We start from the raw sequence: 15,038 nt of genomic DNA on the forward strand, positions 1-15,038 counted from the left end.
GTCTCGTGGCCGTTTGACCGTTACACGTACCCCCTTTTCCGTGCGTCCTCCTACCTAGAGTCGGCAGTGCGGTTAAGGCGGTTAACTCTGTCTCAGAGTAACTTCGTAGAACTTGTAATAGTATCCAGTAACTTTTCTTTAGAAGTTCAGAAGATGCAGCGTCTCCTTGAGTTGTGGATCCTCGGTCTCCTGGCTGTTACAGGTGAGTCGCGTGCGCTGTTTTCTGTCTGAAAAGACATCCTCCATAAAACCCACGCCTCAGCTAGTCTCAACAGGTGGATGGATTAATCTCTTTTTAACTTCAGCCGTTGTCTGGACTTTTGAAGCCCTCTCTGGCTCATGCGATCTTGCAGAACCTTTTGGTACCTGCCATTTCATCTTCACAAGAAACGAAACCGTCAGGATTGCGCGCTTTTTGCTCAAAATGGTGTAGTTTGATAGCGGGATGACTGAACAGTTGAACTGGGCATGTTCTACCGCCATTTTTACAACCGTGCCGCGCCGCGGTATATTTGCACTGGGGTTCGTGTCATGTTGACTCACAGAACAACTTAGCTCCATCTTTCACAATCAACGGTACTCTCCAAGCAGAGGTTTGGGCTTAATATAGGCGTGTTTTTAGCCTTTTTTTATCAGGCTTTCTTCTTTCTGGCACTGGAATCTTTTTACGCCAACCCTACACGTAAAAAAAAGATTCCAGTGAAGAAAAGAAAGCCCGATAAAAAAGCCTAAAAACACGCCAAACCTCTGCTTGGAGAGTAAACCAACGTCGCAAACCGCGCTCCTTGGTTCGGTGCCTGCACACAAAGGCGGGATGTCTGAACTTTTCCCGTCGACTCAAAAGGCGGCCAGAGACCAGCTGGGCTTTCTCAAGTCAGGTCAGGTGGAGTCAAAGTTGAAAAGAAGTATATTTTGGAGATGAGAAACCTAATGTGGAAACGGTCGTTATTTTCGTACGGAACTGGTTAGAAAGTTTGCTTTAAAGGTACATCTAACAGAGCACGGACAAGAGATCAGCTGGGCTTTCTCAAGTCGGGTCAGGTGGAGTCAGAGTTGAAAAAAAAAAGTAAAATGAGTAGAGCAACCTCTTTATGTGGAAACTATCGTTGTTTTCACCTGCGTATGGAACTGGTTGAATTGCTTTTCATTTCCAAGCAAATCTGGTTGCTACAAGACAACATCAAATTGGCAGGGCGGTATCCAATATGCCAACGCTGACGAAAAAAAGATACCGGCATAAAAATGAAAGCCCGATAAAAAGGCCTAAAAACAGTTTAAAAAATAAACCGAGTAAAGTTTGCTTTAAAGTAAAAATACCTTTAAAAGTAGTCCACTGTATTCTGCTGCTGCAGTAGCTAGGCATCCTGCAGCCTCCCCTACCTTTAAAAGCGCACGAACAAAGCTGTCCTTTAATTACTACTTTTGTGTGTGTTACAGACTTTCTCACCTGTTTCATTTCGACGGTCTCAGAATTTGACAGAAAAACGTTTTGTTTGCAATCTGAAGGAAAGCGATTGACCCTAGTTGATAAAGCTTAAAACTTTTAAAGTTCAGTGAAATTCATCAGTAGCGCAGTGCTGTGACTAAGGAACTAACGGGTTGCATTTTGCAGCGTGTTCATCCTCTGTACAGAAGTGAAACATGTAGAATACATAAAAGTAAAGTCGATATGTAAAAATATATTACATAACCTGAATGCTACACCCTACATTGACCACAAGTTTCAAGTTTTCAAGCTTTATTCATAAAAAATCAGCCTTGCAGTTAGTGCACAAACAAGCTGAATAACACTGATTTTTTTACAATTGTGTAGTAAGTACAGATACAAAATTAACATTACAATACGTATACAGACACACAAACAAACACATTACAAAGTTTTCGAATATGACATGTATAAGCCAGGGAGATGCGGATCTGCCGTTTGAATTGCATCCCGAATAAGATCTTAATAATAATTATTAATTTGTGATCGCGATTCTTATTAATTAATACGTATTTCCTGTCTAATTTTGGAAATCCTGAAGTAGCGTGTTTTTTTTTTGAGCCTCAGAAACCGTTATAGGAATGATTAATCTCTAAACTTTTTTTTGGTGGCAACAAATTCAAGACAGTATCAAATTGGCAAAACTGTATCCAATACGCTAGCCGAATTCGGAAACAAAAATACCAGTACGAAATACCAGTACGAAAAATCGATAAAAACGCCCACAGAACACGTCAAAATAATCCTCTGCTTCGCTTGAAGAGTAGGAAAGGTGATAACGGTTGTCACTTGTTGACAGATCAACATTCAAATCGTACCTGTACCTGACAAACATCTATTTTGTGTTGCTCCGGAGTGTACTCAGCCGTATGGCGGTTAGACCTGCACCTTGCCCGGATCGATTTTGTAATAGTCGGGAGTGAAGTCTACGTTCGGACGTCGTCTCGTGTGGCAACGGTTGTTTCAAACTCTGCTGCAGCGCCCCGTAGTGGGGGGGGGTAGTTAATGTTTTACAGGTAACGTGGGCCCGGTGCTTACACATCGGTAACCCATTAGCCTCTACCAGGCTTCGGGAGGCGGCTGGAAAGTGTAGAAATCGGCCAAATAGAGAGATAAGCATGCCAAGGGAGTTTGTCCGTTGAGTCATTGGGGTGCGGCGAAATGTTCTCTCAACGGGCAAACTCCCTTGGCATGTTATCTCTCTATTTGGCCGATTTCTACTCTTTCCAGCCGCCTCCACAAGCCTGGTAGAGGCTAGTGACCCACTAGACGGCCGGACGGGTCAGACAAGCGTACCCATGAAACTCAGCTATTCTACATTTTGTCCTGGAATGCCCCTACGCATCTCTCTCTTTAACACTATGGGTCGGAATTAGGGCACCCCCCGTTAAACTGGGCCAGAGATTTACAAAGTTAACAAACGACGAACTGTTCACATACATAATGTCATCGTCTAAACACCTGCTGATTGAGAAACTCTGTGAATTTGTGTACGCATGTCTCAAGAGGAGAGAAGAAACTAGTAAGCTATTGTAAGTTTTAGAGTTAGATGAATTATAGTATACAGTAGCTGTTTGTTTTTCTTCTTATACAATTCCCTATGTACTAGTAACTAGTATCTTACAGTATGTTATGTCATCCAATGCATTTAGCCCGGAAGGGCATGAATATGCACTAAACGTCATTGTCATTAATGACAACAAGATAATATCAAAATTTGCAAGACAGTACTCGTATCGAATGGGTAAAACATTAAAGACAGTATCAAATTGGCAAGACAGTATCAAATTGACATGAAAGTATCAAATTGTTCTAAAAGTATGAAATTGGCAAGACAGTATGAAATTGGCAACACTGTATCTCATTGGCAAGAAAGTATCAAATCGGCAGAGCTGTATCCAATACGCCACCGAAAAAAGATACAAAAAGGAAAACCCTAAAACACGTCAACAATAAGTAGAAGCCTTTCAAAACTAATCTCCAAGCAGATCCCTCTTGGTGGCAAAAAGACAGTATCAAATTGGCCAGGCAGTATCCATTAGCCAGAGAAGGTCCGTGGGGATCAGGACAAAAAAAACGGCCATATTTAAAAATGTAACGATCATTCCCCCACAGCCTCTGCTTGGAGAGTATTTGAAAACCTCGGCTTGAAGAGCATCTCTGTACCAGGTACTGGGTTCAAACGGCGCGTAGAATTCGGAGTGAATAGAATGACGTCATACCTGACAAGTCCCCAAGTCAGCTGACGCAACAACAGAAGCTGCATACATCATAAAGCGTGGGGTCAAGAGGTCCTTCATATGAATGTGTAGCCGTTATATTTATAGTTATAGTTTTAGATAAACGAAATTTGTTCTGCCTTCGGTTCAAAGTACATGTATATCTTCTGTTCGCCAAAAAAAACAACTTCAAATTTGCATATCGATCAATACTTCGTACTTATATATAAACCTCCTTTTCTGACAATTCTCCACTGACGAAAGGTAGTGGATGCTACCTGAAACATATGACCGTTTCCAAAAACATATCCAGTTGCTTGAGTAATTGCTTTTTTGGCGTATCTTATCACCCGGATGTCTAACCTTCACCGACGGAACAGACATCATTCAGCATCCAAATGTTGCTGTCAATGGCAATGGGGGCAATGTGAGTACGTCAACTTCATCAATAGTTGGCTAGTACTTGTAAACCTGCTTTTCTGAAAAGTCTCCAGTGCCGTTGGAATAGTATAGTCTCTACCAGACTAACTCCGCTGGCTATATATAGGAGAATAATTGCCAGGGGAGTTTGGCCGCCTTGTAGGTTTGACTGGCCGCACAGGGAAAGAAACTACCTCCCCGCGGCCTTGGCCAATCTTACTCTCTTTTTTTGCCTAATTCGTATTCCCGTAGAATGGCCTGGTGGAGGCTAGGAATAGTATCCCTCTGTTCCCGTTACAAAGTGAACCCGTCCACCTGTTATAAACCACCTGTAGCAATAGGTGACCCATGCGGTCACACCTGTTAGTTATTGTTGGTTCTGCCAACAAAGGAGCGATCAGCTCGCGCCACGAACAAACGCTAACGGCGGACAGTCATCCCTCATGTCGTGTCGTGGCCCCAGCAGGTACCGCACACATGTTTGATGTACAAAATGACTAATAAACTGGTGGACGCACCAACTAAGTATCTCTATTAAATACCAGCCCAGAAAAGAACAAGAAATAGTCATGCCTTTAAGTACCAGAACAAACATCCCTCGTGTCGTGTCGTGGCTCCAGCCGGTACCGCACACACGTTTGATGTACAAAATAACTAATAAACTGGTGGACTCACCGACTAAGTACTGTAATTCCTGATTTTTTTTTCACTGTACTGTTACGTTCACTGTTTTCACCACTTCTGTACCATGAACTTATCATAACAGTTAACAAATAATTCCTGGACTTTCTTTTTCCTGCACCTGTCGCCACTGCGAATATATATAGTTCCGTGAACATGTCCATTTTTCTCAGACCGTGAACTTCTGCTACCGTGAACATAAAGTGAATTACAGTATTTAATACCAGCTCAGAAAAGAGCAATTGCAAGGAATAGTCATGCCTACAAGTACCAGAACAAATTTGCGGACAGTCCTCTCCCATGTCTCCTCGTGGCTCCAACTGATACCGAAATGTGCTAACACACCTGTGGCTAACAAACAAACGGCTAGTCATACCTCGTGCCATGTAGTGTCTGGTACCAAAACCTGCTGCCGTCACCGTTTTGTTGATCTCGTAAATAAATAAATGATACGAAATCGCATGGACAGAGGTTGAAATACCAGGCTTTAGAAGCAGATAGAAAGAGTAGAAATTTGCCACGAACAAACAACTGCTAGTCCTTCCTCTTGTAGTGTCATGTAGTGAGTCATGTAGTGTCTGTAACTGCATGGCACCATCTTGTTTATCTCGGAAATAATACAAAATCGCATGGACACAGGTTAAAAATACCAGGTTTCGGAAGCGACTGGAAAGAGTAGAAATTGGTCAAACAGACATTTAGATAACATGCCAGGGTAGCTGGTTCGCTAGTGCTGAGGTCACATTTCCAAACAAGATATCCATGCCTCCTGGCAGCCGTGGAGGGCTGAATTGTGAGGCTATATATTTATATATTAAGTGTCAGTCTATCAAAAAGTGTACATTACAGTTATGATCATTACATTACACTTTAAAAATTTGCTTGTTGTACATCAAGAATATTTAAGAACAATTACACTCGAAGCTAGCTTACAGAATAATATTACATGTATTACAATAATTGTTGGAAATCAATTATTCTATGTTAGATTAAAAATTCTATTGCAAGTTAGATTGTTTTTAAGACTTGTAGATAAAATCATGGGTGGTAGTGTCCGACCAAAAATGAAAAATTGTCTGGTGGAATGGAAGTGGAATCATTTACGATGGGACCCAGACGGGACCAAACACGCTTGGGTTTATGGTCATGTTTTTATCAGTAGCGGCAGTAGTAGCGTTACAGCACTTGAGGCTTGAGTGAACTTGAGGTTATTCCTTCCGGAATGAAATTCTTTTGAATTTGTCCCGAGTAAGTTTATTGTCAAAAGATATTCAGCCCTTAAACAGTAAATTTTAATAATGATATTCTTCGTCTGTCATCAAACTTCAAGCAATTAGAACTCTTCGGATCTTGTGTGTGTGTGAACATCCGATCGATGAATACACGACATTAACTAGAAACTAACAATTGCAAAGCAAATGTGTAATGTTTACCTTCACATGGTCTAGCCTAACAATAAACTATTGCTCTGTTTCTTCTTACTCAAAAAACATTATCTTAATACATGTCGTGACACAGTGTAACACTGCTGTCTGCTACACCCGTTACCATGGTGACAGACGTCTGGTCCAGGTCATTGACCTTATGTGTTTGGAACAGAATAGACAGAGCAAAAACTGTACGGAAAAGGTAAACATAATTATTGATTTCCTTGTCTGCTACACCCGTTACCATGGTGACAGACGTCTGGTCCGGGTCATTGACCTTATGTGTTTGGAACAGAATAGACAGAGCAAAAACTGTATTCAAAAGGTAAACATAATTAGTAATTTCCTTTCCCTCCTGGCTGTAGCCGTAAAAGCGCAGTCTGGTTCGGTGAGTGGTGGTCCTGATGTGCAGCAGTCCATAGGCCGGACAGTCACGCTAAGCTGTACCTACTCTCTCAGCAAATGTTTAACACTTCTCTAGTTCTTACATTAACTCTTCCTTTCCCTCCTGGCTGTAGCCGTAAGAGCGCAGTCCGCCGGCGGCTCGGTGAATGGTGGTCCTGACGTGCAGCAGTCCATAGGCAGGACCGTCACGCTAAGCTGTACCTACTCTCTGAGCGGGTCCGCCGCCCTGCGTGAGATCAAGTGGTACCGCGTGTCGGACGCCGGCGACAGAGAACCCGTCCTGTTCTACTATCCCGGGGAGGTCGCCTACACGTACGGGCTATACCGTAACAGGTAAGGCACCTTAATATAACGTACGGCTTGTACCGTAACAGGTAAGGCACCTTAATATCACTTGCGAACTGCACACAATACTGTACCTTTAGGCTCCTACCTGAGACGTCGCCAAAACATTTTTTAAAAAACTAGAGAAGTAACATTTGCAAAGCAAATGCATAATGTTTACCTTCGGACATGGTCTGCTCTCTGTTAATTCTTACTCAAAACATTCACATACATGTTCTACTCGTATATGGGGACAGGAGCAGAGCAGACCATGAAATTGCAACACTTATGTATCCCAACAGCAGTCACCGTGGTGAGTCTGGTGACAGACGTCAACAAATCATGTCACTGGTCAGGTCAGAGGTCACTGTTTGGAGAAGAAGAAGAGGAAGAAACTGAGTAAAAACAAAAAATCCATTCCCTGCAGGGCTAGCCTGGTGAACACGGACTCGGCTGCCCAGGAGGCGTCCCTGCGCCTGAGTAACCTGCAGTTCAGCGATAACGGCACGTACGAGTGCCTGGTGGGAGCCGGCGGCGGCGGGCTGCAGCCATGGGAGGGATCCGCCGAGATCAACCTGGTGGCTCTGGGTAAGTCCTGGATTTATAGTTGCAATGGCTCAATAGCTCAATTAGTGCTCACTTTGTAAGTCGTGAGTTCAAACCCCGGCCGGGTCATACCAAAGACTTTAAAAATGGTACACACTTCTTTCTCTGCTTAGCACTCAGCACATATGAGAAAAAGTGTGGGAAGGTCAAACACACAGCACTACCAGCGGACTAGCCCCCTGCTGTAGCGCCTTGCACAACTGTGTGTCGCCCAAGGGCTTCGAAATGGAGATGGGTGCCACCCTACGCTCGGCATAAGAGCACAGGAGACCTTTTCGATTTGTTTAAAGTTGAAACTTAAGATCCAACACAAAGAAGTTCACTCACCTAGAGCTTTCGACCAGTCACTCTGGTATTCTTCAGTAGACTGACCCAGTGAGGCTTGTCCCATGGCTTCTTTGAGAAAATGTGACGTCAACACTGGATCAAAGGTATCTGGAAGACGATGTCGGCCCCCGTCACAGTTGAGTAAAGTGTGATGGGCCCTGACGCCTTCGATTTGCTTAATATGTACTTGAAATGATTACAGCTGTCGCTAGTTGGCCAATCCTTACTGTTCATGCAACTTGTTCATGAGTTTATTAGACCTGCTTATTCACAGCATCATTTTCCGTTTCCTTCCTCCCCATCTGCAGTTGCTCCCAACGACCCTGTCATCACCGACGACTACAACTCGGCCAGCCGGAACCTTACGCTGACGTGCACGGCGTACACAGGTAACCCTGCGGCGTACCTGACGTGGACGCGCGACGGCGCTGCCATCACCACGGACGTGGCCGAGAACATCACCAGCTGGCGCGGTTACCTGGACGCGCAGGTGATTTTAATGATGTTTAAAGTTAAAAGTTTTGTTCCAACACAAAAAAATTCTCTTACCTAGAGCTTTCGACCAGTCACTCTGGTCTTCCTCAGTAGACTGACCCAGTGAGGCTTGTCACGTGGCTTCTTTGAAGTGTGACGTCAACACTGGGTCAATCTACTGAGGAAGACCAGAGTGACTGGTCGAAAGCTCTAGGTAAGAGAATTTTTTGTGTTGGAACAAAACTTTTAAATTTAAACATGTAACTACCAACACAAATAAACTTTCATGATTGTTAACATTGATGTACTGAATGTTACATTTGTTTTTTAAAGGCATCGTGTGTATTGTTATTCTGCCTACATTGTAAATAGTATGCCATTCAGCTTATGGCTGGAATGTACATTTTTAAATGAATTATTCATTCATTCATTCATTCAGTCTCGCATCAGCGTGACCGTCAGCTCGGCGCAGTCCTCCACGTTCCAGTGCACCGCCCGCCACCCCGCCTTCTCCGCGCCGCAGAGGGCCTCCGTTACGCTACGTGAGTACAGCGTAGTCCCAGTAGTGGCCAAATATTGGACACAGAAAACACGGCATATCTCACAGTCTCACAACAAATCTTACAAACCAATTACGTCAACGAACTCTTGCCACGCCAAATTCACTCGCTCTAAAATCTTACACCAAATCTTACAAACCAATTGCACTCACGGGAATTCATTCCGACAGAAAACAGGACCTTTCAAGAGCAATGCTTTTATTTGCACGCGTGAAGCTTTATTCCAATATTGCATCTTACACGCACGCGATCTTAATCTTACACAACATTCATGACAAGCAACGAATAAAAACTCTTTAGTAGTCCATTCATGTACATCATGCAGCAGCCGTGGTGGCTGTTGCAGGGCTTCGGGTGCGTCCAGAACCATGCTTCATCCAAAACGCTCGGTTTTGGATAAAGCATGGTTCCGAGATACGCGTGGACTATCCAGAACTGTGCCTTAGCAACCGGCAACTTTGGTAACCAGGCTTGCATAGAGGATAAAGACTCGGGAGCTAAGTAGACCTGGTAACCAGGCTACAACTGTTACTCAAGCGACTGGATAGATCTTGATTTTCAAAAGCTATCCAGTTGCTTGAGTAACACGGAACTACATTTAACTTTTTTGATACTTATATGCATTTCTCGTGGCAATGGCCAAGTGGGTAGAGCATTTGCATTGCTTTCGGTAGGTTGTGAGTTCGATCCTTGTCGCAGACTTAAAAATGGTCCATACTGCTTTCTCTCCTTAGCACTCAACAGTTGGGAAAGAGTATGGTAGTTTTTAACACACACTACTAGCTGACAGTGGACTAGCCTCCTGCAGAAGTCCTTGCAAAACTGTGCGGCCCAAGCGCTACAGAGAAGCCGGTCCATGCGCGTGGGAAGGAATTTAAGTTTTAACTATAACTGTACTAGTACTTACTTACTTACTTAGGCTCTTCGCCCTTGCCAGGGCATAGGCCACCGATGATGTTCTTCCACTGCATGTACTCGTCTCTGGGCCTTCTTCCCCAGGTCCTGCCAGCTGGTGCTGATGCCCCTCATCTCCTCCTCCGTGTCCCTTCTCCAGCTGTTCTTAGGTCTACCCCTCTTCCTCTTACCCTGTGGATTCCAGGTCAGGGCCTGCTGAGTAATACTAGAGTTGGCCTTCCTCAGCGTGTGTCCTATCCAAGGCCATTTCCTCTTTAGAATCTGTTCTCTGATGGGTTTCTGACCTGCTCTGTCCCACAGCTCCTGGTTGCTGATTCTGTCCCACCACCTTATTTTAACTGTAACTGATGTTAATCTTTATCCCCAGCCCCCCCTCCCCCCCAGCGTGTCGACGATCACGGTGAACCCGGCACAATCTGTAATAACAGTACATCATCAACATTACATCTGCAGGCTAGCAATCTGCAATAACAGTACATCATCAACATTACATCTGCAGGCTGACAATCTGCAATAACAGTACATCATCAACATCAACATTACATCTGCAGGCTGACAATCTGCAATAACAGTACATCATTAACATCAACATTACATCTGCAGGCTGGCAATCTGCAATAACAGTACATCATTAACATCAACATTACATCTGCAGGCTGGCAATCTGCAATAACAGTACAGTACATCATCAACATTACATCTGCAGGCTGGCAATCTGCAATAACAGTACAGTACATCATCAACATTACATCTGCAGGCTGGCAATCTGCAATAACAGTACATCATCAACATTACATCTGCAGGCTGGCAATCTGCAATAACAGTACATCATTAACATCAACATTACATCTGCAGGCTGGCAATCTGCAATAACAGTACATCATCAACATTACATCTGCAGGCTGGCAATCTGCAATAACAGTACATCATCAACATTGCATCTGCAGGCTGGCAATCTGCAATAACTGTACATCATCAACATTACATCTGCAGGCTGGCAATCTGCAATAACAGTACATCATCAACATCAACATTACATCTGCAGGCTGGCAATCTGCAATAACAGTACAGTACATCATTAACATCAACATTACATCTGCAGGCTGGCAATCTGCAATAACAGTACATCATCAACATTACATCTGCAGGCTGGCAATCTGCAATAACTGTAACTGATGTAAATGTCTCTCCCCAGGCTCGCCCAGCGTGTCGACGATCACGGTGAACCCCAGCCCGACGTTGGAGCAGCCTCTGCAGGAGTTGGACGACGTGATCCTGACGTGCACGACGCAGGAGGGGACCGTCCCCGCGCCGACCTACGAGTGGCGTCATGACGGCGGCGCCCTGCCCGCCAGCGCACAGCAGTACCGCAACGAGCTCAAGCTCTTCAGCGCACAGGTTTGTTGTTTATTTACATTTAGACCTCCATTTAGTGACAGTATATACAGGGGTGCCAGAGTATACAGTGCAATTCTTCGGGGTACAGTGCAATTTTACAGGATACAGTTCAATCGCCATGTCGGCCAGCGCATAGCAGTACCGCAACGAGCTCAAGCTCTTCAGCGCACAGGTTTAGTGTTTATCTATTGTTTTTAAAGACCTCCATTTAGTGACAGTATATACAGGGGTGCCAGAGTATGCAGTGCAGTTCTTCGGAGTACAGTGCAATTTTACAGGATACAGTACAATCGCCAGCGCACAGCAGTACCGCAACGAGCTCAAGCTCTTCAGCGCACTGGTTTGTTGTTTAGGCCACACCAATTTAATTTCTTGGTTAACGGATTCGCCCGCTTCATTTTTTTCTGATTTGCAAATAAAAATGAAAATTCAGAATCAACTGCAAAATGCTCATATTTTGCCGTGAACAGTTGAAAACAGTCCTTTTCATCCTACTTGTTACAGTTATTCCATCTTTCAATGCAATGGTATCATTAAAAGTTCAAAATTCATTGTTTAAATTTTGAACCAGCCTGGTGTGTTGACTTCATGGCTCCTATCGTACAATTTTGGGCCATAATTTTTTTTTCGCCCGCCCGCTCCATTATTTTTCCAGAAAAATCCATTAACCAAGAAATTAAGTCGGTGTGGCCTTATCTATTGCTTCAAAGACCTCCATTAGTGACAGTATATACAGGGGTTCGAGAGTATACAGTGCAATTCTCCGGAATACAGTGCAATTTTACGGAACACTGTACAATCGTATCAGTAATACAGTGCACTGTATACTAGTAAAATTGCACTGTATACTAGTAAAATTGCACTGTATACTAGTAAAATTGCACTGTATACTAGTAAAATTGCACTGTATACTAATATGTTTGCACTGTATACCAGTAAAATTGCACTGTATTCCTTAAAATTGCGCAGTATACAGGTAATGAGATACACAAGGAAATTTGTGGAAGGTACACTCAATGCTAGCATTGCCAAGTCACCCATGATAACATGCTGTCCAATGTGGGGTCGTGTGGCGTAGCGGCAGAGTGCTTGACTCGGAACCCAGAGGACCCGGGTTCGAGTCCTGAAATGCCACCGATCTTGTGCCCTTGGGAAAGGCACTTTACATGACTTTCCTCACTTCGCTCAGTAGGTGAAAATGAGTATTGTATTGTCCCCTGTATGGATTGTGGCATTAATATAAGTGTCATCACCCCGTCTTGTGATTACATGTTGGAAATAAAAAAAAACATGCTGTCCATAATTATGCTTAACAGATAGAGGACAGCGGCACCTACACCTGCACGGCCTCCAACACCTTCGGCTCCGACACCGGGGAGACAACCATCGTGATCGGAGGTAGGACATCATTAAAAAGTGAAAGTGATCTCGATCCAGTTTAGCTCATTGAAGAGCTAATCTTCCACTTATCGTGACAGAGAAGACAGACGCTATGTACAGTATTTACAGGTTCATTGTACCGGGGAATTTCCCCTAGCTCTTTTCGACAAGCACATTGAACAGTGGACTGGACCACGGTTAACGTCCCGAAGGACTGCGACCCTAAACAGTAGCGTGCATGTCGGGTGAGCGACATCAGCCGGGATTCGAACTCCCAACCTCTTAGTCCAGAGGCAGGATCGCTAACCACTGGACTACGCACGCTAATTAGGCAACACCAATTTAATTTCTTGGTTGACCGATTCGCCTCTTCATTTTTTTCTGATTTGAAAAAAAGAAAAATGAACAATCAACTCAAAAATGCTCATATTTCGCCCCCCCAACAGTTGAGGAAAGTCCTTTTCTTCCTAGTTGTTACAGTTTTTCCATCTATCAATGCAGTGGTTTGATTAAAAGTTCAAAATTCATTCTTTAAGTATTTAAATATTAACCCAGCCTATTGTGTGGACTCCATGGCTCCTTTTGTTGCATTTTGGGCTATAACAGGATGCCTATCCCTGTTTTCATTTTTGTTTGTTTCGCCCTGTCGCTTCATATTTTTTCTGGAAAAATCCAAGAACCAACAAATTAAATTGGTGTGGCCTTAGAGACAGACTCATGTAATGTAACAGAAAACATGTACATTGTACTAGTACTTAAATTAAGCGGAAGTCTATATTAATCTATATAAGGCCACACCAATTTAATTTCTTGGTTAACGGATTTTTCTAGAAAAATTATGGAGCGGGCGGGCGACAAAAATAAAAACAGGCCTAGGCATCCTATTATGGCCCAAAATGGTATGATAGGACTAGGAGCCATGAAGTCAACACACCAGGCTGGTTCAAGATTTAAACAATGAATTTTGAACTTTTAATGATACTACTACCAGCATACCAAATATCATCATAAAGGCGTTCTGAAGTTATGTTGACTACAAATGTGCAGAAACACACACACACACGTGCCAAAAACAATACCTACAGTTTTCATGGAGGTAATTACCCTTTCCATGTCTTTTCTCTCTTACAGAAAGGACTGATAACATGCCAGAGGCACAGACAGGTGAGCAAGTTACTACATGTACTACTACAGTCACCCTGTATAATATTCATAGTCATTAATGTTTGCTTGTCTCTCAAACTAGAAAAGTAACAATAACGGTCTCGATATCATGAATAATGCCAGCAAAACTTCACAACCTGGAGAAAGTTGGGTGTGAAAGAGCCCTTCTGTTCAGTTACAGGAGATCTAGCCATTGTCCATGGCAATTCTAAACCAGTGCTGGTTACAGTATAAACTGTAGTCTTCCTGTCTCAGAGCTGAACAGTGTAAGCCAATTGTCGATCCGAGTAAAGTCAAAGTAGAAGAAGGTTGCGAGGTTGGAGCCTTGTGTTGTGTGTTTGAGCGGGCGTCTTTGGGTTCACAGGCATGCCTGCTGGCACGGTGGTCGGCATAGTGATCGCAGTTCTAGCTGCCGTTGCCGTGCTCGCTGTGGTTGGATTTGTGTGCTGGCGCCGCCGACAATCAAACGAGCTCAAGATTCCCCCCGACAGGTGAGAGAACGTCACCTTTCTGATTTGCTTGTTCCGTAGGCGCACCCGTGGGGTCAGTTGTCGGCGGGGTGGTGGCGGCACTCGCCTTCCTGGTTCTGGTCGCTATCGTTGCTTTCGCGTGGTGGCGGAGCAAGGAGAGGGGAGATTACCACACCACTGAGCAAAGGTGAGGCTAGCATAGACTCTTGTGCAGCAGTGATAGATGGTCGAGCACTCCGCTCAGCACCAAGAGGTCCCGGGTTCGAATCCCGCCATGCCACCGACGTTGTGCCCTTGGAAAAGGCACTTTACACGACTTTCTTCACTTCACTCAGGTGAAAATGAGTATTGTAATGTAATGTATTGTCCTCTGGGTTGGTGGCGGCATAGAAATAAGTTGAAAAAACTTAAGTGTGCCGTCGCCATACCTTGTTGGAATAAAAAAAACTGGATAGATTTTAAAAGTTTGGAAATTTTCATAATGTTTCCAGTTGCTTGAGTAGAATATGAGAAGATGTGAACAACTGAACGTGGTCGGCCTGATCACTGACAACAACCTAAAGTCATTCAAAGCAAGAGTACACCGGCATCTTTTTTCCACCATCAGGACTTCTGCATGTAACGTCTGTGTCCATAATACCACCATAGTCCATAATATCGCCACCTTGAGAAAAAGTGTGCTTAAAGATATTTTTACTGCAACATACCCTAGATATGTATATTTGAGGTGTGCAGAGTGCATACCAAAAGTAATAGTTGTCAGTAAAAATAATACTTTAAGT

General features: G+C 43.8%; 1 protein-coding gene across 2 annotated transcripts in view; it reads left to right on the forward strand.

The window, feature by feature from the left end:
* The first annotated feature begins 8 nt into the window (after positions 1 to 8).
* Positions 9 to 15,038, forward strand: part of LOC109484064 (coxsackievirus and adenovirus receptor homolog) — a 16,894-nt gene continuing 1,864 nt past the window's right edge. Inside the window, exons 1-10 of one of the 2 annotated variants that reach the window (XM_019787273.1) lie at positions 9 to 202; positions 6,752 to 6,948; positions 6,990 to 7,012; positions 7,390 to 7,550; positions 8,204 to 8,385; positions 8,809 to 8,911; positions 11,040 to 11,242; positions 12,559 to 12,640; positions 13,754 to 13,786; positions 14,317 to 14,443. In XM_019787273.1, coding sequence (XP_019642832.1) covers positions 154 to 202; positions 6,752 to 6,948; positions 6,990 to 7,012; positions 7,390 to 7,550; positions 8,204 to 8,385; positions 8,809 to 8,911; positions 11,040 to 11,242; positions 12,559 to 12,640; positions 13,754 to 13,786; positions 14,317 to 14,443 — 1,160 coding nt within the window. In that variant the 5' untranslated portion in view covers positions 9 to 153. Of the gene's footprint in view, positions 203 to 6,751; positions 6,949 to 6,989; positions 7,013 to 7,389; positions 7,551 to 8,203; positions 8,386 to 8,808; positions 8,912 to 11,039; positions 11,243 to 12,558; positions 12,641 to 13,753; positions 13,787 to 14,150; positions 14,278 to 14,316; positions 14,444 to 15,038 lie in introns of both variants that reach the window. The other variant, XM_019787272.1, reaches the window with a different exon arrangement.

Source organism: Branchiostoma belcheri, unplaced genomic scaffold (assembly GCF_001625305.1).
Source record: "Branchiostoma belcheri isolate BF01 breed outbred unplaced genomic scaffold, Haploidv18h27 scaffold68, whole genome shotgun sequence".
Lineage (NCBI taxonomy): Eukaryota > Metazoa > Chordata > Leptocardii > Amphioxiformes > Branchiostomatidae > Branchiostoma > Branchiostoma belcheri.